The 24278-nt window shown below is 40.5% G+C and overlaps 1 protein-coding gene across 5 annotated transcripts in view; it reads left to right on the top strand.

The window, feature by feature from the left end:
* DIS3L2 (DIS3 like 3'-5' exoribonuclease 2) overlaps positions 1 to 24278 on the top strand; it is a 384538-nt gene that overhangs the window by 329221 nt on the left and 31039 nt on the right. For all 5 annotated transcript variants that reach the window (XM_056819939.1, XM_056819938.1, XM_056819942.1 and 2 more), the window contains one exon: positions 8458 to 8537. In XM_056819939.1, coding sequence (XP_056675917.1) covers positions 8458 to 8537 — 80 coding nt within the window. The remainder of the gene's footprint in view (positions 1 to 8457; positions 8538 to 24278) is intronic.

Raw genomic sequence — 24278 nt, 5'->3', positions numbered from 1 at the left:
CTCTGTCTTGCTTCAACATTCAAGTTCCAAGAAAGGAGCAATCATAGATTCGGGCTGGACTCATACCACCAAATATAACCTCTGGTTTCTCTTCTGAAAAGGTTAAGGAAGAAAGCCACAATTTCTAGTGTATACTCCTTAAGCTCAGAATGTTTGTGAAGAATCAGTCATCATTTGGAGATGAGGAAGTACCCTTCCTTTGAGCTCTAAATTAAGCTACAAAGGCTGCTGGGCTGGGTGCAAAGGGTAGAAAAGGGTTTAATATGTTTCTGTCTCTGGGTAGAAAAGATGACCGCTGTCATATGCTGGAACTGTCCGCCTCAACCCCTCTTGATGAAGGACAGATGCTAGCAGAACTGATTCTTTTTTATTTTTATTTTTTTAAACCCTTACCTTCCGTCTTGGAGTCAATACTGTGTATTGGCTCCAAGGCAGAAGAGTGGTAAGGGCTAGGCAATGGGGGTCAAGTGACTTGCCCAGGGTCACACAGCTGGGAAGTGTCTGAGGCCAGATTTGAACCTAGGACCTCCCGTCTCTAGGCCTAGCTCTCAACACACTGAGCTACCCAGCTGCCCCCTCTTTTTTATTTTAATAATTTAAAAAATAATTCTATTTATTTTTAGCAATCTTATATTTTGAGCTCCAAAGTCTCTCCCTCCTTCTCACCCTTCACTACCCACTGAGAAAACAAGTAAAAGTTATATATGTGAAATCATGTAAAACATGTTTTCTTATTAGTCATATTGCAAAAAAAAAAGTCAACAAAAAATTAAGCAAGAAAAATTCTGTCAAGGGAGTCAAGATGGTAGCTTAGAAGTGGCCAAAATTGATTCCTCTGGGAAAACTTCCACATCCATCAAAAACAAAGTGCTTCAAAGGGAACAGAAAACCAAATCCAACAAGAAGACAGAACTGACGGACCCTCCTGCCCAATTCAACTTAAAAGGTTGAATTCTCCACTTTAGGGAAATGAAAGAAGGATGGTCTCAGGGCCCTTCCCCACCTACTGTGCTAAGACTTGGGCAGTCAGTGGGATCTCAGGGTGAGGGCTCCAACCAGGATGGAGTGCTTTGCTACCATAAGCTACGGAAAGCTCAGGGCTCTGACCATAGTTGGCAAGGAGGTAGCTGGAGGAGAGAAGCAGAGAAGAGGGCAGCCTAGTCACAGCCTTCAGCCACCACACCTCCATCTTAGGCCTGTGCCTCTGGAAATTTTGGCCTCAGGGCACATTCAGTTCTACTACTTAATCCAGTATATCAATAGTGCAGAAAAGAAGCCTCAAGAGGACTTCTAACTCCCACCTACTGTGCAGAGATCCATGGTAGGATTCCGACTGACTAATGGGATCCCAGGGTAAAGGCTACAACCTGAAGGAGTACCTTGGTACCACCATGGGAAGCTCAGGGCTCTGATCAGGCAGTTGGCAGGGAGGCAGCTGACAGAAAGGAGTAGAAAGGAGGACCAAGGATAACTACCTTCTATCTCCACACCTTCACTTACACCATCAGCCTCTGTTGGCAGCTGGGGAAGATCTGGCCTCAGGGCACATTAATACAACAGGTCAGCTCCATCAGCCTAATCCAGTTAATCTAATCTAATCTAATCTAATCTAATCCTAACCTAATCTAATCCAGTTAATCAGTGGAGCAGAGCCCTTTTAGGACTGAAAAGCCCCAACTCACAGATCCAGCAAATAGAGGAGTAAGAATAGAGCCAATACCAATGTGGGGAGGGGGGAGGAGAAAAAATATGAGTAAACAACAGAAAAAAATAAAATTCTTCTCAGAATTCATCAGTTCTTTCTCTGGCAGTAGATGGCATTTTTTTTTTATCTCGAGTCCTTTGGAATTGTCTTGGATTGTTGTATTGATCAGAGTAACCAAGTCTTTCCTATGTAAGAAATTAAATTTAGGTTTTATGTTAAATATAAAAGTTCTAAAGTAATATTGTGGTCTCTAATTTAAAGATATTATAACTTAAATAAAAAATGACTTTTAGTAGCTTTATTTACAGAGGTAGAAAGAGTGAAACTGGAAAAAGGTAGCTAGAGACAGGTTTTAACAAGCCTACTAGTCCTTCTCCAGTGAAGTGAGGCTCAGACCCACAGGGGCTTCCCCACATCTGGTGTTGTCTTCAGCTAGTTTCACCAATGCAGTTTCCTCCAAAACCAAAGTAAAAATCTCTGGAACCAATTTCTCCAGAAGCCAGGAAAGGAAGGCCAGCTACTCACCAACCCAAAAAGAACTCCAAAGGAGAAGACTGAAGACCAAGTCCCAAGGCCAAGTCCTCCAACACTGAATTCCAAAGAAGAAGATCCAGGAGCAGTCCTCCAAGAAACAGTACAAGAGCCAAGATTGATGTTCCAGAGTCAAAGGTCCCCTCCACAAGAAGTTCAGGACTTTTTATAGTCCTTTTTCCATGCCACTTCCTGTCCCTTCCTCCACTTTACAGGAACCAATTGCAGTCTTTCAATTTGCCTAGCACTTCCCAGGGGTAGGGCACTGGCCTCTGGAGTAGTCACCCACTTTATTAAGTGACTTGTGAATGCCCTTACTTAGTGTTAAGTAGGGGTGTTTTTGACTGATTAATTTAAAAGTTGCTATTTGATAGACAAAGAAAGATTGATTCACTCCATACCTCATTGATCATCACAAAACCTTGTATTACTGTGCAAATTGTTCTCCTGTTTCTTCTCATTTCACTTTGCATCAGTTCATGTCTTCCCCTTTGTCATTTTTTATAGCACAATAGTACTCTTTCATAATCATCTGCACCAATTTGTTCAGCCATTCTCTAACTGCTTAACATCCCTTTGATATCCAGAACTATATTTTTGTACATATAGGTCCCTTTCCTTTTTCTTTGATTTCTTTGGGGTATAGACCTCGTATTGCTATTGCTGGGTCAGAAAGTGCATGCAGTTTTTTTTTTTATATATGTTTGAAATTTCTTAATTAATTAATTAATTTAGAGTGTTTTTCCATGGTTACATGATTCATGCTCTTTCCCTTCCCTTCTCTTTCCCTGCTCCCACAGCCAACAAACAGTTCCACTGGGTTTTACATGTGGTGTCATTAATCAAGACCTATTTCCATATTATTAATATTTGCACTAAAGTGATCATTTAGAGTCTACATCCCCAATCATATCCCCTTAGGCCCATATGATTAAGCATCTGTTTTTCTTCTGTGTTTCTACTCCCACAGTTCTTTCTCTGAATGTGGATAGTGTTCTTTCTTTTAAGTCTCTCAGAATTGTCCTGGGTCATTGCATTGCTGCTAGTAGAGAAGTCCATTATATTCGATTGTGCCACAGGGTATCTGTCTCTGTGTACGATGTTCTCCTGGTTCTGCCCCTTTCCCTGGGCATCAGTTCCTGGAGGTTGTTCCAGTTCCAATGGAATTCCTCCAGTTCATCATTCCTTTCAGCACAATAGTATTCCATCACCAACAGATACCACAATTTGTTCATCCATTCCCCAATTGAAGGGCATCCCCTCATTTTCCGATTTTTTGCCACCACAAAGAGGACAGCTATGAATATTTTTGTGTATACAGTTTTATAACCCTTTGGGCATAATTCCAAATTGTTCTTCAGAGTGATTGTAACAGTTCACAACTCCACCAAACAGTTCATTAGTGTATCTCTACTTTTCTTCAGCCCCTCCATCATTTGTCATTCTAATTATTAGTGATTTTAGAGCATTGTTTTAACATAGCTATAGATAGTTTTGATGTCTTCATTTAAAAGCTTCCTGTTCATATCCTTTGACCATTTCTCAATTGGAGAATGGTTCTTATTTCCTTTAAATTTTATTCTGTGTGTATTTGGGAAATGAGACTTCTATCAGAAAAACTTGCTATAAAATTTTTATATTAATTCATTGTCTATGAAATTTTTAGAAAAATACAGTTTATCTGTTCTCTCATTTAATTAGGTCTATTTTTGCTTTTCCTTTGTCTAAGAGCATGATTGCTACCCCTTTATTTTTTACTTCTGCTGAAGCATAATTAATTCTGCTCCAGGCCCTGATTTTAACTCTTATCTATATCTCTCTGCTTCAAGTATGTGTCTTATAAACAACATATTGTTAGATTTGGATTTCTGATTTGTTTTGTTAGCTGCTACTATTTTATGGGTGAGCTCACTCCATTCATTTTCATGGTTAAGATGACTGGGTATTTCTGTCCATCTTATTTTTTCTGTTTATCCTTCTCTCTCTTTTTGTCCTGTCCCTTCTATAAAGACTGTTTTGTTTCTGACCACTGTCTCCCTTAATCTATCCTCCCTTTATCATTCCTTCACCCCATATTTCTTATCTCCTTCCCTTTCTGTATCTCTGCTTGGTAAGATAGATTTCTATACCCAACTGTGTGTGTGTGTATGTGTATTTTCTTCCTTCTTTGAATGAATTCCAATGAGAATGAGCTTCAGTCATTGCCCACTACCCCAATCTTCCACATCAATATAAAAGCTCTTCCTCATACACCTCTTTTACATGAGAAAATTTTCCCCTTCTACCTCTCCTTTCCTCCTTCTCCCAGGGCATCCCTATGTTCTTTTTGGAGATCATACATACATAATCAACTCATACCCATGCCCTCTGTCTTTGTAGAATCCTTCTAACTGCTTTAATAATAATAATAAATAATGTTTTTAGAGGGGGCAGCTAGGTGTCTCAGTGGATTGAGAGCCAGGCCTAGAGACGGGAGGTCCTAGGTTCAAATTTGGCCTCAGATACTTTGTAGTTGTGTGACCTTGGGCAAATCACTAACACCTGTTGCCTAACCCATACCACTCTTTTGCCTTAGAACCAATATACAGTTTTGATTCTAAGACAGAAGGTAGGGGTTTAAAAATAATAATAATAATGGTTTTAGGACTTTTATGTCCTGTCTTCCCATATAGGAATGTAAACAGTTTAACGTTATTGAATCCTTATGATTTATCTTTCCTGTTTGCCTTTTTATGCTTCTCTTGAGTCTTGGGATTGAATGTTAGATTTTCCATTCAACTGACCTTTTAATCAGACATGCTTCAAAGTTTTCCATTTCATTAAATATTCATTTTTTCCCTCCTGGTGTATTATAAATTTATCCTATAGGATAGGTTATTCTTGGTTGCAATCCTAGCTCGTTTGCTTTCCAGAATATTCCGAGCCCTCTGCTCCTTTAAAATGGAAAACACTAAATTTTGTATGAATCTGTGTTCCATGATATTTGAATTGTTTCTTTTTGTCTGCTTGAAGTATTTTCTCCTTGACCTGGGAGCTCTGGAATTTGACTGTAATATTCCTAGGAGTTTTTATTTTGGGATCTCTTTTGGGAGGTGATTGGTGTACTCTTTCTTTTTTTTTAAATTTTAAATAACTTTTACTTTTTGTTTTAGTAAAGATAGAAATGCAAAGACGAGGCAAATGAAGTTCAGTGACTTGTCTGAGGTCATACAGCTAAGTGTGAGATCAAATTTGAACCCAGGTCTTCCTGACTCTAGGCCTGGCACTCTGTCCACTGTGCCTCCTAGCTGTGTTTGGTGAAGTATTTCAGTTTCTATTTTACCTTCTGGATCTAAAATCACATTTTCTTCTGTTTTTAAATTTTGTTTTATTGTTTTTTTGATGTCTCATAAAATCATTAAGCCTCCACCTGTCCAATTTTAATTTTTAGGGAATTATTTTTCCTTTAACCAATTATGCTTTTTATGGAATTCTTTTCTTCAATGAATATTTTTGCCTCTTTTACCATTAAGCTCTTTTTTTAAGAAGGTTTTTTCCCAGTATTTTTTGTGCCTCTTTTATCAAGGTGTTAATTCTCTTTTCTTAGATTTGCTGCATCACTCTCACCTCTTTTCCCAATTTTCTCTCTACCACTCTTCTTTCTTTAATTCTTCTAGGAATTCTTGTTGGATTTGGGTCCAGTTAACACCTTTACTTTGAGGCTTGGCTTTGTAATGGGGAATTGTCCTGGAGGGTTTTTAGATGTTACAACCCACCTAGGAACTCCCCAGGGCCAGTTAAGCGCAAAACCCTTGGCTTATAGAAACAAAGTTTATTTTAATAAAGGGAGTAAGGGAAACTTGTAGGTGGGACCCTAACACTCTTCAAACTACCTCCACCCAACTTCTAAATCCCCTGCTTAAGGGGAGCCTTCTGTTTCTTCTCTGGGTCCTGCCTACAGCTTCCTGTGCTACCTAAACCCTTTCCCCCTCTATCTGACTTACCCTAATCTTCCCACTAGTGACTAATAAAGAAAGGGAAATAGCCTGGGTTTGGCTGCTGCACTAAGTAACCCAAAGTTATAGATGGAAAACTTTGGATTACCTTAGCCCAAGAGGAATTCTGGCAGCTGGACCACTGGCAGATGATCTTTGGACTCAGGGAAATTAGTTTCCACCAAATAAAATACGTAGATGTCAAAGATTTCTCCATGAAATCTTGACTATCTAGGGATAATATCTCAGCAAAACCCCTCCTTCAGCTTGATGGAAATTCAGGCAGAGAGTCAAAAACCTATTTCCAGCTTAGAGGAAGTCTAAGAAGGAAGAAAGTTTCAGTTATTTTCAGTTCCAACTCCCACAATTCCTTTTCCTACCCATAATCCCCCTCCCAGGGCTTATCTCACAATTCCCTTCTTTCAATTAACCCTTGAAATCACTCTATCCCTAACTATATTCCTATTGCTTATGGCTGTTTTCATATTATCATCTTCTTAGTTTATGTTTTGGTCTTCCTGGCTTTTATAGTTAAGTCCTTTTTTGTGTGTTCTCTAGTTTGTTTCCCTTTGAATCTTGAGTGCATTGTTTTTGTTTGCAGAAACTTTTTAATTTAATATAATCAAAATTATTTGTTTTACATCTTGTAAAACTCTCTATCATGTTGTTTTATCATAAATTCTTCCCTTCTTCATAGATCTTACAGGTAAACTATTCCCTGTTCCTCTAATTTACTTATGGCATTCCCCTTTATGTCTAAATCATATAGCCATTTTGACCATATCTTGTTGGTAGGGTATGAGATAATGATCAGTTCATAGTTTCTGCCATACTGTTTTCCAATTTTCCCAGGAATTCTTTTCAAATTGTGAGTTCTTCTCCCCAAAGCTGGGATCTTTGTGTTTATTAAGTTTATTAAATGACTGCTAAGGTCATTTACCCCTGTACATTGCGTATTTAATCATTTCCATTGATCCTATTTCTATTCTTTTTTCTTAGCTAGTATCAGACTGTTTTGATGATTACTGATTAATAGTATAGTTTGAAATCTGGTACTGCTAGGCCACCTTCCTTCACATTCCCCCCCCCCCCATTAATTTCCTTGATATTCTTGATCTTTTGTCTTTCCAGATCAATTTTATTATCTTTGTTCTAGTTCTATAAATTAATTTTTTGGTATTTTAATTGATATAGCATTTAATAAGTAAATTAATTGAGGTAGAATTCTCATTTTTTATTATATTAGCTCAGCCTATTCATGAAAAATTAATATTTTCCAATTCTTTAGAGCTGACTTTATTTGTGTGAAAATTGTTTTATAATTGTGTTGTATTTGGCTTGGCAAGTATATTCCTGAGCATTCTATATTTGCCAGAGTAATTTTAATTGAAATTTCTATTTCTTGTTGCTAGGCTTTGTTGGTAATATATAGAAATGTTGTTGATTTATGTGGGTTTTGTTTTGTATTCTGCAACTTTGCTTAAGTTATTTCAACTAGATTTTTAGTTGATTCTCTAGATTGGTGTTTGTGAAAGTGTAGCATGTGTGCCCCAGTGTGCCAGAGGGGGCTGCTCCATTTCCCCTATGCCCAGCACCCCAGTGTGAGCACTTCCTTTTCCGACTATCTAGGTTAATGGTGGGGGGTGGGGCTCACAGGTGACTTGAAGGTGCAGTTTAGACACGGGATCTCCAAAAGTTTTGCTAAAGATGCTCTAAGCTGTTTTTTTACTTTGAACTTTATGTTAAAGTTGGGCCTTGCTGCTCTGAAGGTGGGGAGGCAATGCCTCAAGCTTCAGGCTTTTCTATGCTAACATTTTCAGAGGTAGCTGCAAGTTTTTGGTGTTTCCAAGGTGGTGTGATCCAGAGAGGGGTGGTCACCACTTAACTAGTTTGTGCCCAGGAAGAGCACTTGCTCCCCTAAAGCTCCTAATATTCCACTCCTATGTGACTGATCACAAGTATTCCTCGCTGCCCTGGAACCGTGATTCAAAACTGCTTATGGGCAAGAGGTGCCAGTTAGTGCCAACTATAGCCAGTGCCAGCAAAATGTCCACTGCAATCTCTTTCTGACCCAGAGCTGGTTATTTGCAGAACTCTGTGTCCTCCGCTATGGCACACCAGAACTGAGGGTGGGAATGTCAAGGGGAATCCGTTTCATTGCTTCTATTACTACCTTCATTTCATATGGGGATGGTTGGAATCTGCCATCTAACACTTCCTTGTGTTTCCTTTTTCTCCTTCCTACAGTTAAAACTTGCTTTCACTCTGGACCAGGACAGTGGAATGCCTCAAGGATGTCACATCTATGAATACAAGGACAGCAACAAGTGAGTCCCATCATTACTGACATTATTCTTCTCTCCCTGCCAAGACACTCATCACAGACAAGCTGCTCCGTCTCTAGACATAATTCTTAAGCAGATTTCTCAAAACCTTGTTGACTTTTGAATTACAGAGCCCCAGGCCTTTATGCCAGTGTGGGAATGAGCTCAGAAGTAATTGATCTAGACAGTTCCTATAAGTGTGGTGGGCCCATGACTTCCCAGGCCTGGCATATTTGGATGGAGTTCTCCTGACACAGAATTAACCTATTTGTACAAGATGATTTCTCCCATCCTCCTCCTTCCCTCTGCCTTTCCTGCCCCTCAGGCACACACATGCTGATTCACTTTGTGGCTTTTGCCTTTTTATGGTTTCTGCAATTGAGGACCAACCACATTCCCTATTTTGTTGAGTTTGTTGTGATATTTTAGCTCATGTGTACAGTGGCTAGGACCAGAGAGAAAGGAAGATCTGCTGGCCTGAGAAGGAAGTTGACATCATCACAGTCTTGTAACAGGTCTTGCCTTCGAAATACTGATAACAGAGCTTTTCTCTTCAATTGCGTTGTTCTATTTATAAGCCAGTTGGGACTAGGCTTTAGCCTCTCTCCTTCCCTACCCTTCTCAGTGCTATCTTCTTCTTTCCTCTTTCTCCTTATCCAGTGAAGAAGTATGAGGGAAGGTAAAAAGGAGGTTAGGTTGGGGGACTCCTCATTATAACTTGGGCAGTCATTTGGAGCAGGTAAAATCCTCACCTCCAACCCACAGCTGCGAATGCCAGGCCTTCAGAGGTCTTAAGTAGTTGGTCCTAACTATGATTCTGGAGATGGAGCAGAGACGTGTCAACAGAGTCACCATCATGTGACTGACCCTGCCCAACTAGAGGAGAAGGAGCTGGGAAGGTGCTATGGTTGGCCCCATCCCCTCTTCAGGAAGTTGCTGTAAATGCTTTGACTATTTTCGTCCTTCTCCATCAGTCGGATTCACAAGAATTTTGTTGCCTGAAGAAGTGGGAAGGTGAGGGCTCATATAATCTATGCCTTTCTTCATTGACTCCTTTCTGTGCAGTGGTGCCATGTTCTGTTTCTGCAATATGAAGCTGACAACATTTTTGTTTCCATTTTTGAAATAGTGTGTTTGAAACTCTTTTTACATTCACCTTGTTTGGTTATTCCCCTCCATATATGAGTGGGTTAGGCTTTCCCCTACTACGCTGAAGTGCATGGACTAATAGATGAAGTTATAAAGGGAAAAGTGAAAAATGATTCTAGCTCTCAAAGAGCTTCCATTCTAGTAGAATGCACAATGGAAACATGATATCCAAGTTCAGGATTATTTGAGAACACTGAAGAGACTGAGAAAGACTTCCTTTAAGAGATGGCACCCAAGCTAAGCCACTTGAAGGAAGGCAGAGATTCCAAGAGTTGGAGGTGTGAGGACGAAGAGAATCCAGAGCATGAAGGATCCCATAGATAAAGGCACAGAGGTAGGAGTAGGGTCCCTGTGTGAATGTGTGACAGGGATGGTGATGGGGCTATCTCAAAAGAGGCTGGAGCTATGTGGAAAAGGGGCCTGGTTCTTGTTATTCTTGTTGCTTAACTTAAATCCTCCCCACTCTACCTCTGACAAAGCAGAACTTGAAGAGAGGATTCTTTATGAGACTAAGCCTCCATTTAGAGAGCAGGATGAGGCACTTAAGTTTTATCATGGTGGCAATAAAGAACCAGCCAAGATACAGAAGAGGGGAGTGACATTATTAATCTTGGGCTCTAGGAAGATGATTTTGGTGGCTAGGTAGAATGTGGCCTAGAGAAGCAAGGAGATCCCCATTATTCAGATGAAAGGCAGGCAGTGAGGGCTTAGGCCGCCATTGGAGAGCTGGGAGGGTGTATAGTGATCCAGAGGTGGGGAAGGATGGCTGTGCCCTCAACACAAGGAGGGAAGTTTGGGGGAGAAGGGAATGAGGAGTGCCAGTTTGGACAGCTTGAGCTAGAGCTACCAGGATGTTCCCTTGAGTTTCTAGCAAAGTATGAAAGAAAAACATGACCAGAGAAATCTGGGACCTCTTCACAGAGACGGAAATGAAGCCCAGGACCTAGAAAAGACCAGCATGAGAGAGAGGTAGGAGGACAAGAGGTCCCGGGGCAGATTTGGGGGGGGGGCATTCGCAGTTGAGGAGCATCTGCTGCCTGGGGCTACCACAGATTTGGGTCAAGGCAATTCTCCCTAACATATTCCATCCCATTTCCCAGAATTGCTCTTCCAGATGTTGTGATTTCTCCTCCATTCTCCCACCTTGTGCTCCCCTCTCCCCATACCCCACACCCTTGCACTCAAAGCTCTTCCCCCCCCCCCCCGGCAGATTGCCTCCACCATCAGTCACTCTGTTGTTCTCGCTGAGCTTTACTCTTTCTGATTTCTGACTCCCTTCTGCAAACACATCCTTAAAAAAGTCCTCATTCCATTCAGTTATTGCTTTAGGTTTTCCTCAATAATCCTGTACTTTCTCAGGGAAGACACTCAGAAAAGTTCTCTGTGTCTGTGGCCCCCATCTCCCTCATTCACTTCTCAGGCCCCATTTCAGCTGAGGGCTGTCTGATCCCTCTGTCTCCCTGGGTTCACAGCCAAAGGGCCACTTTAGCTTCTCCCTTCTCGCTCCTGCTTGCCTTCTACCCTTGGGACTCATTCCTCTCCCTCATGCTGCCTCTGATCCAGCCAAGGACAGACTGTTGCCTGAAACCAGACATGGCATCTCCTTTGTCCACACCTTTATCCAAGCTATGTGCCTTGCCTGGAGAACACTCCTTCCTCAACTATGTCTCTTGGAGGACAAGCCTTTGTTTCCTTCAAAACCTATCTGAAAGGCCCCTCATTTATGAAGCTGGCTCTGATTCCCCAGTTGTTAGTCCATTTCCACAGTCTCATGATTTGTGTTTATTTTGTATGTTTTGTGTTTGTGTGATGGGAAGCTCTTGAAGTCATGGTTTAAGTCAGGGTTTTGTCTTTGTGTTCCCAGCACTTAGCAGTGCTCCCTTGCATGAGGTAGGCTCTTAAAAAGCTTCTGTTGAGTTGGATCAGAGGAATGGGACCAGATGAGGATCCAGCTAGGGACCTGGAGAAGGGATGGTCAGGTGGGCAAGTAGGAGAATCTGGAGAGAGCAGTGGAAGGGAGTAGAGGAAGAAGGGGAATTGGAGAGCTCCTGGTGCTTAAGACTGCCAACCAGGACCAGTGGTGATCTTGGAGGGAGTCAGGGTCACCGCCCAGCTGTGAGGGCTTAGAAGGGGAGTGGGAGATGAAGGGGGGGGTGCTGCCTAGAAGAATAGAGATGCTACTTGTGGGGTTAGTAGTGATACATAAAGGAGGAGAATGCGAAGGTGAAGCAAAATGGGAATGATTGAAAGGAAGATGGAGGGCCAGCTCTAACAAACAGCTTGAGGTGCAGAATGGGAGAAGTTGGTGAAATATGCCTCTGGCTCCTCAACAGCGTGAAGAAGGTAGGGCCAGAGCACTTTTGAGGAGGGCCTGAGAAAGAAGGCTTCTGTTTTCAGCGTCCATCAGGAAAGTGGGAGGCTGGTGTGGAGCAGTGAAGGCCGCACGGAGATCACAGATATGTGTAAACAGCCAGAGACTTCAGCGGATTCAGTTGGCATTTGGGGCAGATTCTGTCCGCAGTACTCAGCAAATGTAAAGAAGCAAATGGTGGATCCCCTGGGGTGAGAATCCCCAAGGGACTCAAGGAGAGGGTTTTATTGGGCCAATTCACTAGGCTAAAAATGGCAGAGGAGAGTGACAATGAACTCACTTCTTCATGAATCAGCTCCTGTTATGTTTTGGGGACAGTTTTACTTGTTCAGTTATTCCTCCGATCGACCTGAAATTTGCCTTTTAGTGAGGTATTTGTAGGTGGATAACCTGTATTCTCTAAGTCTTCCTTTGTCAAGGCTTCCCCCATGCCCCTGAAGTGGAATTTCAGGATATTACATTTATTTTCTTGGTAGGCTTGAACCATCATTCCAGCTTGTCAGGCCCTTTGGGGATCCTGCCTCTGCTGTTCTCAGATTCCCTGACAAGACTCTTCTGGAATCCTCTCTGTTTTCATTTAGACATAGTTTGTTGGCGACTGGCAAAAACTATTGCACTCTCTTTCCCGAAGGATGTCACTGAGTGCCACTGCCGATATGAGCCCATTTGGGTTTGACTCTGTGCCTCTATAGAATAGGACAGCTGTCACAGATAATGTATAGGCAACCTTTCTCCTTTGGGCTTATGCCATGGCAGAAGGTTTCTTCCTTTATTTGCCTCTGGTAAACATCAGGGAAGGAATCAACTTTTAAAATTTTTATAATTTTTTTACATATGCACCTATTTCCCAATTGCATGTAAAAACAATTTTAGCATTTGCTTTTTAACATTTTGAGTTCCAAATTCTCTCCCACCCTCCTTTCCCTCCCCTCTTATTAAGAAGGAAAACAGTTTGATATGGACTTACATGTGCAGTTGTGCAAAATGTATTTCCTTATTAGCCATATTGCCAAAGAAAACTCAGACTAAAAAATAAGCCCTGTGCCCTGCCTCCTGAACAAGAAAAAGTTAAAAAGCATGCTTAGGTCTGTATTCAAAGTTGACCAGTGCTCTCTCTAGAAGTAGACAGCATTTTTCATCATGAGTCTTTTAGAACTGTCCTGGATCATCTCATTATTGAGAATAGCTTTCACAGTTGATCATCCTTACAACATTGCTGTTAATTGTGTACACTATTTCTTCCTAAGTTTTTCAGAAAGTGTCCTGGTTATCATTTCTTATAGCAAAATACTATTCCATTACAATCATTTGCCACAACTTGTTCAGCTATTCCTCAGTTGTCAGGCATCCCCTCAATTTCCAATTCTTTGCCCCCACAAAAGGCCCACTATAAATATGTTTGTATGTATTAGTCCCTTTCTCTTTCAGATACAGAACTAGAAGAGGTTTTATTGAATCAAAGGGTATGAGTTTTTATAGCCCTTTGGGTATAGTTCTGAATGCTTGGATCAGTTCTACCAATAATGCATCAGTGCCCCAACTTTTCCATATTCCCTTTAACATTTGTCATTTTCTCTTTCTATCATAACCAATCCAGTAGGTGTAATATGATATTTCAGAGTTGTTTTAATTTACCTTTCTCCAATCAGTAGTGATTTATAGCATTTTTAATATAACTATAGATAGCTTTCATGTCTTCTAAAAATTGTTCATATCCTTTGACCATTTACCATTTGGGAAATAACTCCTGTTCTTATAAATTTGACTCAACTCTCTATATTTGAGAAATGAGGCCTTTATCAGAGAAACTTGCTGTAAAATTCTTTTCCTAGTTTTCTATTTTCCTTCTAGTCTTGGCTGCATTGAATTTGTTTATGCAAAACTCTTTTAATTTAATGTCATCAGGATGATCTGTTTTACCTTCTGTAATGTTCTCTGTCTTGTTTTATCATAAATTCTTCCTTTATCTGTAGATCTGATAGTTAAGATAATCCATGATTCCCTAAATTGCTTATATCATCCTTTATGTCTAAATCATGTACCCATTTTGACTGTATATTGTTTAATTGAGTGAATGTTGGCCTGAATCTAGTTTTTGCCAAACTGCTTTCCAGTGTTAGCAATTTTTATCAAATAGTTTGTCTCAAAAGTTTGGATCTTTACATTTATCAGCACTTCATTACAATTTACTACTATGTATTATGAACCTAATCTATTTTACTGGTCTACCATTCTATTTCTTAGCCAGTATTCCCGGTTGTTTTGATGATTTCTACTTTATAATACAGGTCAAAATCTGGCATTGTTGGGCCACCTTCCCTCACATTTTCTATTTATTTAATTCCTCAATATTCTTGATCTTTTGTTTTTCCAGATGAATTTTGTTATTATTTTTTCTCGGTCAATAAAATAATTTTTTGGTAGTTTGACTGGCATGACACTGAATAAGTAAAATAATTTAGGTTAAAATGTCCTTTTAATTATATTATCTCTGCCTACCCATAACAATTAATATTTTTCCAATTGTTTAGATCTGACTTTATTTGTGTGAAAAGTGTTTCGTAAATGTATTTATATGGATCTTGAGTTTGTCTTGGCAGGTAGGTTCCCAACTATTTCATATTGTCTACAGATATCTTAAATGGGATCTCTATCTTTTTTCATTGGTAATACATAGCAATGTTTATGCTATATCTGGATTTATTTTATATCCTGCAACTTTGCTGAAGTTGTTAATTATTTTATCTAGTTTTTTGATTAATTCTTTAGGATACTCAAAGTATACTATCATATCATTGCAAAGAGTAATTAAGTTTAGTTTCTTCATTGCTTATTCTTTTAAAAATTCTTTTTCTTCTGTTATTGCTAAAGTTAGCATTTCTAGCACAATATTTAATAATATTGGTGATAATGGACATCCTTGCCTCATCTCTGATCTTATTGGGAAGGCTTCTTAAATTATCCCCATTACAGATAATGCTTGCTGATGGTTTTAGATAGATACTGCTTATCATTTTAAGGGAAGCTTTATTTATTCTTATGTATTTCAGTGGAGTTTTTTTTTCATATAGGAATGAATACGTTGTTTTGGCAAAAGCTTTTTCTGCATCTGTTGAAGATAGTGATAAGATTTTTGTTGGTTTTGTTATTTATATGGTTAGTCATGTTAATAGTTTTCCTAATATTGAGCCAGCTCTACATTCCTAGTGTAAAGCACACTTGGTCATAATGTATAGTCTTTGTGATATTGCCATAATCTCTTTACTAGTATTTTATTTAACATTTTTAGCATCAGTATTCATTAGGGAAATCCACCTATAGTTTTCTTTCTCTGTTTTGCTCTTCCTTATCTGTGTCATAAAAGGAATTTAGTAGGAATCCTTCTTTGCCAATTTTTCCAAATAATTTATAGTATTAATCATTCTTTAAATATTTTGTAGATTTCATTTGCGTAGCCCTTACTACCCTTCTTCCTTAGAACTAATAAATGGTATTGATTCTAAAACAGAAGGTAGGGTTTTTTAATTTAAATCAAATTAACCAATAGTTTATCTATTTTGTGTTTTTAAAATAAAACCAGCAATTAGTTTTGATTATTTTTTCAGTTTTTTTTTTCAATTTTATTCATCTCTCCTTTGATATTTAGGCAAAAGTATTGGATTTTGGCATTAAGGTCCTGGATTCATCACCAGCTCTCACTTACTCTTTCTTACTTTACTTTTTGAGCAAGTCATCTATCCTCCTAGGTCCCAGTTTCCTTATCTGTAAAATGAGGTTGTTGGCCCACATGACCCTGAGTCCTCTTCTAGGAATTTCCTACATTCCTCTGCCCTAACAACAGTGGGGCTTCTCAAAGCTCTTCCCAAGATATAGGAATGGCACACTTGTCCATTCTTCCTTTCTTCCCAGCACTCCCTAATCCTACCTCTTGGACCCAGGACCTCCTCTATGGGAAAGAAGCACATCCACTGGTGCCCTCTCATCAGGGAAGATGGGTGGTGGCCATGACCATGAACTGACCATTCAGGTGGAATTGATTGAAGTAACTGCAGATGGTTATCATGGAAAAGACTCGAAATAGGGACATGAGAGCCATATTTGAGTACATGAGGACTTGTCATTGAAAGAAAGATTAGACATGTTCCATTTGTCCCTGGAGAGCGAAATCAGGAGCCACAGGAGGTGTTCCAGAGAGGCAAGGGAAACACCCCTTGTGTTTCCGTAGCATAGATTCATAGTTGACTTGGGTCGGCGTGATTTCCTGATTTTCTCTAGCTCCATAGATGAATAGTAGTGAAGTTAGCAGTTGGTAGAGTAACCCAGGCCTTGGGGGTGGCAAGTCCTGAGCAACAGTAGGACAAGGAGGAGAGAGGTTTGAGAGTAGGGATAAGAGAGCTTTGTGGAGGCTCACTGAAGGATCTAGAGGGGCTGGAGAAGAGAGTGGAGCCAGTGTGGAACTGGGGAAAAGACAGAGCAGTGAAAGGTGGAGAATTCATGGCAAGGACAGAGGACAAGATCGGGGGCTATAAGGCATATGGAAGGCTGGAATGATAAAAGATTGTGTTCAAATAAAGGAATTTGGCTCTTGTTCAGCAAGGATATGGGGCACCTGTGAATGGGTTATAATCATATCTCTGTGTAGCTGAGGACGGGTGGAAGAGGAGATCATGGGAACTGGAAAGTTGGAGTATTTGAGGGCACAGCAGTCTGTACAGTGAAGTTTCTGAGAAAGAGGGCAGGCAGTAGGAAGAAGAGAGACTGAACCAAGCCCTGACATTACTGGGAAAGGAAGAAGAATGCCTGGGTCAGTAGATGGCAAGTCAACATTAGGTGCTTACTGTGTTTAATGTAATGCTGTGCTAGGCACTAGGAATACAACAGAAAGACAGACAGACAGTCCCTGTACCCATCCAAGAGGCTTACAGTCTAATGGGGGGAAGATAGTACATAAGAGGGAGCTGAGAAGCTGCAGTGGGGAGACGCATAGAAGAGGTGAAGGTACCTGGCTGAGGCAGGGAGCATAATGGAGAACGACCAGGAGAGTCAGAAGGGCAGCCTGAAGAGGAATGAGGAGGACATGGATGGCCTGAGCCTCATTCAGTTGGAGGTTTGAAGAGGGAGAGGCCATAGGCTGGAAGTCCAAGGGTGGGATGAGCTTCTTGGGGGAAGAGACTTCTTGGGCATTGTTGAAAGAGTCTAGGAGAGTCAGAAGGGCAGGGCCCAAGTCGAGTGACAAATTTGGGTAGACAAGGAAAGGCTACTTAGTGAAGGTGTTCTAGGGAGAGCCTAGAAGTACTAGTGAGGTTCAAGAAGTGTTCTGACTCCTGTCTCATGACCAGGTAGTCATTCTAGGAGGCCTAGAGGGAAAATCTAACCTTTTCTCAGAAAGTTCTTGAGGGAAATGTCTTTAGGATGAAGTCAGGTCTTGGTGAGGGCCAGAAGATAAAAAGAATGAGAAAGGAAGATCCTTTTTTTTTTTTTTTAAATATATTTTATTTGATCATTTCCAAGCATTATTCGTTAAAGACATAGATCATTTTCTTTTCCTCCCCCCCACCCCCCATAGCCGACGCGTAAATCCACTGGGCATTAGATGTTTTCTTGATTTAAACCCATTGCTTTGTTGATAGTATTTGCATTAGAGTGTTCATTTAGAGTCTATCCTCTGTCATGTCCCCTCAACCTCTGTATTCAGGCAGTTGCTTTTTCTCGGTGTTTCCACTCCCATAGTTTATCCTTTGCTTATGAATGGTGTTTTTTTTCTCCTGGATCCCTGCAAGTTGTTCAGGGACATTACACCACCACCAATGGAGAAGTCCATTACGTTCGATTATACCACAGTGTATTAGTCTCTGTGTACAATGTTCTCCTGGTTCTGCTCCTCTCGCTCTGCATCACTTCCTGGAGGTTGTTCCAGTCTCCATGGAACTCCTCCACTTTATTATTCCTTTTAGCACAATAGTATTCCATCACCAACATATACCACAGTTTGTTCAGCCATTCCCCAATTGATGGGCATCCCCTCGTTTTCCAGTTTTGGGCCACCACAAAGAGCGCAGCTATGAATATTTTTGTACAAGTCTTTGTGTCCATTATCTCTTTGGGGTACAGACCCAGCAGTGCTATGGCTGGGTCAAAGGGTAGATATTCTTTTGTCGCCCTTTGGGCATAGTTCCAAATTGCCCTCCAGAATGGTTGGATCAGTTCACAACTCCACCAGCAATGAATTAATGTCCCTACTTTGCCACATCCCCTCCAGCATTCATTACTTTCCTTTGCTGTAATGTTAGCCAATCTGCTAGGTGTGAGGTGATACCTCAGAGTTGTTTTGATTTGCATCTCTCTGATTATAAGAGATGTAGAGCACTTCTTCATGTGCTTGTTAATAGTTTTGATTTCTTTATCTGAGAACTGCCTATCCATTTCCCTTGCCCATTTATCAATTGGAGAATGGCTTGATTTTTTGTACAATTGATTTAGCTCATTATAAATATGAGTAATTAAACCTTTGTCAGAGGTTTCTATGAAGATTTTTTCCCAATTTGTTGTTTTCCTTCTGATTTTAGTTATATTGGTTTTGTTTGTACAAAAGCTTTTTAGTTTGATATAGTCAAAATTATTTATTTTACATTTTGTGATTCTTTCTATATCTTGCTTGGTTTTAAAGCCTTTCCCCTCCCAGAGGTCTGATATGTATACTATTCTGTGTTTACCCAATTTACTTATGGTTTCCTTCTTTATGTTTAAGTCACTCACCCATTTTGAATTTATCTTGGTGTAGGGTGTGAGGTGTTGATCTATTCCTAGTCTCTCCCACACTGTCTTCCAATTTTCCCAGCAGTTTTTATCGAATAGTGGATTTTTGTCCCAAAAGCTGGGATCTTTGGGTTTATCGTATACTGTCTTGCTGAGGTCGCTTTCCCCCAGTCTATTCCACTGATCTTCCTTTCTGTTTCTTAACCAGTACCAAATTGTTTTGATGACTGCTGCTTTGTAATATAGTTTTAGGTCAGGGACTGCAAGGCCCCCATCATATGTGTTTTTTTTCATTATTTCCCTGGATATCCTTGATCTTTTGTTCTTCCAAATGAACTTTGTTATGGTTTTTTCTAAATCAGTGAAGAAGTATTTTGGTAGTTCAATGGGTATGGCACTAAATAGATAAATAAGTTTGGGTAGGATGGTCATTTTTATTATATTGGCTCGTCCTATCCATGAGCAGTTAATGTTTTTCCATTTGTTCAGGTCTAGTTTTAGTTGTGTGGCGAGTGTTTTGTAGTTGTGTTCATATAGTTCCTGTGTTTGTCTTGGGAGATAGATTCCTAGGTATTTTATTTTGTCTAAGGTGATTTTGAATGGGATTTCTCTTTCTAGTTCTTGCTGCTGAGCTGTGTTGGAGATAAATAGAAAAGCTGATGATTTATGTGGGTTTATTTTGTATCCTGCAACTTTGCTAAAGTTGTTGATTATTTCAATTAGCTTTTTGGTTGAATCTCTAGGATTCTTTAAGTAGACCATCATGTCATCCGCAAAGAGTGATAACTTGGTCTCCTCCTTGCCTATTTTGATGCCTTCAATTCCTTTATCTTCTCTAATTGCTACTGCTAGTGTTTCTAGTACAATGTCAAATAGTAGAGGTGATAATGGGCATCCTTGTTTCACTCCTGATCTTATTGGGAATGCATCTAGTTTATCCCCATTGCAGATGATATTAGCTGTTGGTTTTAGATATATACTGTTTATTATTTTTAGGAATGACCCTTCTATTCCTATGCTTTCTAGTGTTTTTAATAGGAATGGGTGTTGTATTTTATCAAAGGCTTTTTCTGCATCTATTGAGATAATCATGTGGTTCTTGCTAGTTTGCTTGTTGATGTGGTCAATTATGTGGATGGTTTTCCTAATGTTGAACCAGCCCTGCATCCCTGGTATGAATCCTACTTGATCATGGTGAATGATCCTTCTGATCACTTGCTGGAGTCTTTTTGCTAGTATCCTATTTAAGATTTTTGCATCTATATTCATTAGGGAGATTGGCCTATAGTTTTCTTTCTCTGTTTTTGACCTGCCTGGTTTTGGAATCAGTACCATGTTTGTGTCGTAAAAGGAGTTTGGTAGAACTCCCTCTTTGCTTATTATGTCAAATAGTTTGTATAGTATTGGGATTAACTGTTCTCTGAATGTTTGATAGAATTCACAGGTGAATCCATCAGGCCCTGGGGATTTTTTCTTAGGAAGTTCTTTGATGGCTTGATGGATTTCAATTTCTGATATGGGATTATTTAAGAATTCTATTTCCTCTTCTGTTAGTCTAGGCAGTTTGTATTTTTGTATATATTCATCCATTTCTCCTAAATTGGTGTATTTATTGCCATATAATTGGGCAAAGTAATTTCTAATGATTGCCTTAATTTCCTCCTCATTGGAGGTGCTGTCCCCCTTTTCATCTTTAATGCTGTGAATTTGCTTTTCTTCCTTCCTTTTTTTAATTAGATTGACCAGTACCTTGTCTATTTTGTTTGTTTTTTCAAAGTACCAGCTTCTTGTCTTATTTATTAAATCAATAGTTCTATCACTTTCGATTTTATTAATTTCTCCCTTAATTTTTAGGATTTCTAATTTGGTTTTCTGCTGGGGGTTTTTAATTTGATCGCTTTCGAGTTTTTTCAATTGCATTTCCAATTGATTGATCTCTGCTCTCCCTTGTTTGTTAATATAAGCTTTCAGGGATATGAATTTGCCTCTGATTACCGCTTTGGCTGTATCCCAAAAGGTTTGAAAGGATGTTTCGCCATTGTCATTTTCCTTGATGAAATTATTAATTGTTTCTATGATTTCTTCTTTAACTAAACGGTTTTGGAGTATCATATTGTTTAATTTCCAATTGGTTTTAGATTTGGTTTTCCATGTACCATTACTAATCATTATTTTTATTGCCTTGTGATCTGAGAAGGCTGCATTCATTATTTCTGCTTTTTTGCATTTGTGTGCTATGTGTCTGTGACCTAATGTATGGTCAATTTTTGTGAATGTGCCATGTGGTGCTGAGAAGAAGGTGTATTCCTTTTTATCCCTATTTATTTTTCTCCATATGTCTATTAATTCTAATTTTTCTAAGATTTCATTCACTTCATTTACCTCTTTGTTATTTATTTTTTGATTTGATTTATCTAAATTTGATAATGGTTGGTTTAAGTCTCCCACTAGTATGGTTTTATTGTCTATTTCTTCCTTCAATTCTCCTAGTTTCTCCATTAGAAATTTGGGTGCTATATTATTTGGTGCATACATGTTGATTAATGATATTTCCTCATTGTCTATAGTCCCTTTTAACAAAATATAATTACCTTCCCTATCCCTTTTGATCAGGTCTATTTTTGCATTGGCTTTATCAGATATCATGATTACCACTCCTGCCTTCTTTCTATCAGTTGAGGCCCAGAAGGTCTTACTCCATCCTTTAATTCTGACCTTGTGGGTGTCAACCCGCCTCATGTGTGTTTCTTGAAGACAACATATGGTAGGGTTTTGGATTCTAATCCATTCTGCTATTCGTCTACGTTTTATGGGTGAGTTCATCCCATTCACATTCAAAGTTATGATTGTCATTTGTGGACTCCCTGGCATTTTGATTGCCTTCCCTAATTCTAACCTTTTCTTCTTCGGCTCTACCTTTTAGTCCAGTGATTTACTTTGAATCAGTCCCCCTTGTCCCCTCCCTTGATGTTTCCCTTTTTAGTCCCTCCCTTTTTCTTCCCTCCCCCTCCCCCCTCTCTTTCCCTCCCTTTTTGTTCTCCCTCTCCCCCTCCCCCCCTTGGTTTTCCCTTCTCCTTACCCTTGTTGGGTAAGATAGAATTCAAGATCCCAATGGATCTGGATGTTTTTCCCTCTCAGAGTTGATTTCCCTGAGATTGAGGTTTAAGTAAACCCCCCCCCTCTCTTCCTCTCCTTCTTTTAGGAGTTTTCTTCCCCTCCCCTTCCCCTGTGAATCTTTGTGTGAGAACCATTATTCTATTTGGTCTTTCTTTACCCCCTATTTATACATTACATTTTCCCCACATGTTAGTATACATAGATTGATATAAATGCAGTCCTTATAGAAGAGAGTTTGAGTAAAAGGAGAAGATAACATTTTTCCCCTTTCCTTAATATTTACCTTTTCAGGTATTCCTTGCTCTTTGATTTTCGGTATCAAACTTTCCACAGAGCTCTGGTCTTTTCTTTGCAAAAAGTTGGAAGTCTTCTATTTTGTTGAATGCCCATACTTTCCCTTGGAAGTATATAGTCAGTTTTGCTGGGGGAAGATCCTTTTTAAAAAAAAAAATTTTTTTTTTAACCCATACCTTCTGTCAGTTCTAAGATATAAGAGTGGCAAAGGTAACTGGGGTTGTGAGCTAGTCTGAAGCCAAATTTGAACCCAGATATCCCCTCTGACTCCAGGCCTGGTGTTCTATCCACTGTGGTACCTAGATGCCTCAGAGAAAGGAAAAGTCTTATGATCAAAAGAAGTTTATTCATTATGGAGGGCACAGGGGAAAGACTGGCATATCTGGAGCAGGACTTGGCCCAGGGCAGGGACAAGAGATATAGACTGGACATATGACAGAGTGGCAGGTTGAGGATAGGATGAGGATTCCCAGTCACTAGGATGGGGTGAGTATAAGAGGATGGAGATATTGAGGAGTCAAGGCTGAGTGTCAGTGGTTGGAGAGAAGCTCATTGTCTTCAAGGACCAAGATCAGACCGTCCAGGTCCTTTCTTCCTTTACTTGATGGCAGGTGGTCCTGTTGCATCCTGTTCTAGGACTCCTACCTCACACCAGTAAAGAGCAGGTGAATGTAGTAGAGCCACCCCTTCAGGAAGCTGGGCTGCCTTGCTTGCCCTGGAGAAGGCTCTAGGGGCACAGGGTGAAAGAAATGTTCTTTTAGATCCCTGGCACTGAACACAGATTCTCTAGCGCGTTCACAGCAAGCAGATTCTTGGGCCTGACAGACCTGTGCTGTTGTCCAGTCCCTAAAAGCTGGCAACTCCGTCCACCTACCTCAGGACCAGTAAACTTTGTTTTGCCTTCAGGGAGCTCTGGCCAGCCAAAAGCTTCTGAGCTTGCCTCGTCTAGATCCCAAGCCTCAGCCAAGTCTTCTGACACTCACATCAAATAGCCTGTTCTTGGTGCAGGTTAGCTTGGCTGGTTTTCCGGGTCCTCAAGCCGTGCTTGCTGGCTGGAGGGCTCCTCTGTTTGCCTTGGCAGTGTTACCTGTGCCCTCCCAGTCCTGGGCCTCCTTTTACCCCTGCAGCGTAGAAGTCCTTGGCCATCTTGTTGAGTGACTATGACTGGTCCTTTGTGGGGCATGCATGGCCCTCTTTGGGAATGGCAGAAGCCTCACAGCGTTTCCTGAAAAGACTCAGGCATGCCAGCCAGCATTCCCCTTCCTACCAGACTTAGAGGCCACAGCCTGGCTCTGGGCACAGTGCATGCCAGGTAGGGTTTTGTTTCCTCAAGGCATACTAGGGTAATGAGTGCCTTTGAAAGCACAACCCTGCTGAGCCAGACCCTTTGGCCTCATCCTCAGCAGTTGGGGGACAGGGGTTGGGGTGTAGGAGACTGGATTTTCCAGAGCAAATTCCAAAGCCACCTTCCGCAAAGGGAAACCTTTCTGTATCAGGATTCATTGGACAGGAGGAAGGAATCTGAAATTGGACCAGGGTCTAAAAGCTTCCTACTCTGGGCTCCCTTCCTTTGCCTGAGTCTGAGATGGGTAAAGGAAATGATTTCCAACACTCTGGGAACAGTCAGCTTAGGGTTTCCTGGCTGGGTGGTTTACGGTTACTTAAAATATACCCCTTCCATTCCAGGGGGCAAAGGTGCATAGAGCACCCAGCATAGGCAAAGGGAAGGATGAATAAAGCTCTTCTGTTCTCAGGAAAGCCTTTGTTTGGAGGCGGGGAGACAGATCCCTTTAGCTTATTTGTTTTGAAAGTAGCCGGGATGGTACCTGAGGGACGGATCAAGAGCCAGCCCGTCGTCCAGTGTCGCCTTCAGCTCTCTGACCCTTTCCAGTCCTGCAGCTCACAGATGAAAGCAGTCCCTTGAACTAGCTGCCTTATGGGCACAATTGATCCATCGTTCTGTTTGTACTGACAGCGTGATGTCACTGGCAGCACCCTCTCCTCACAAACGCAAGGGAAGATTTTCACAGAGAGAAAAGCAAAGCGTCTTGTGTTCA

Source organism: Monodelphis domestica, chromosome 2 (genome assembly GCF_027887165.1).
Source record: "Monodelphis domestica isolate mMonDom1 chromosome 2, mMonDom1.pri, whole genome shotgun sequence".
Classification (NCBI taxonomy): Eukaryota; Metazoa; Chordata; class Mammalia; order Didelphimorphia; family Didelphidae; genus Monodelphis; species Monodelphis domestica.
This window is presented reverse-complemented; position numbering and strand designations above follow the sequence as displayed.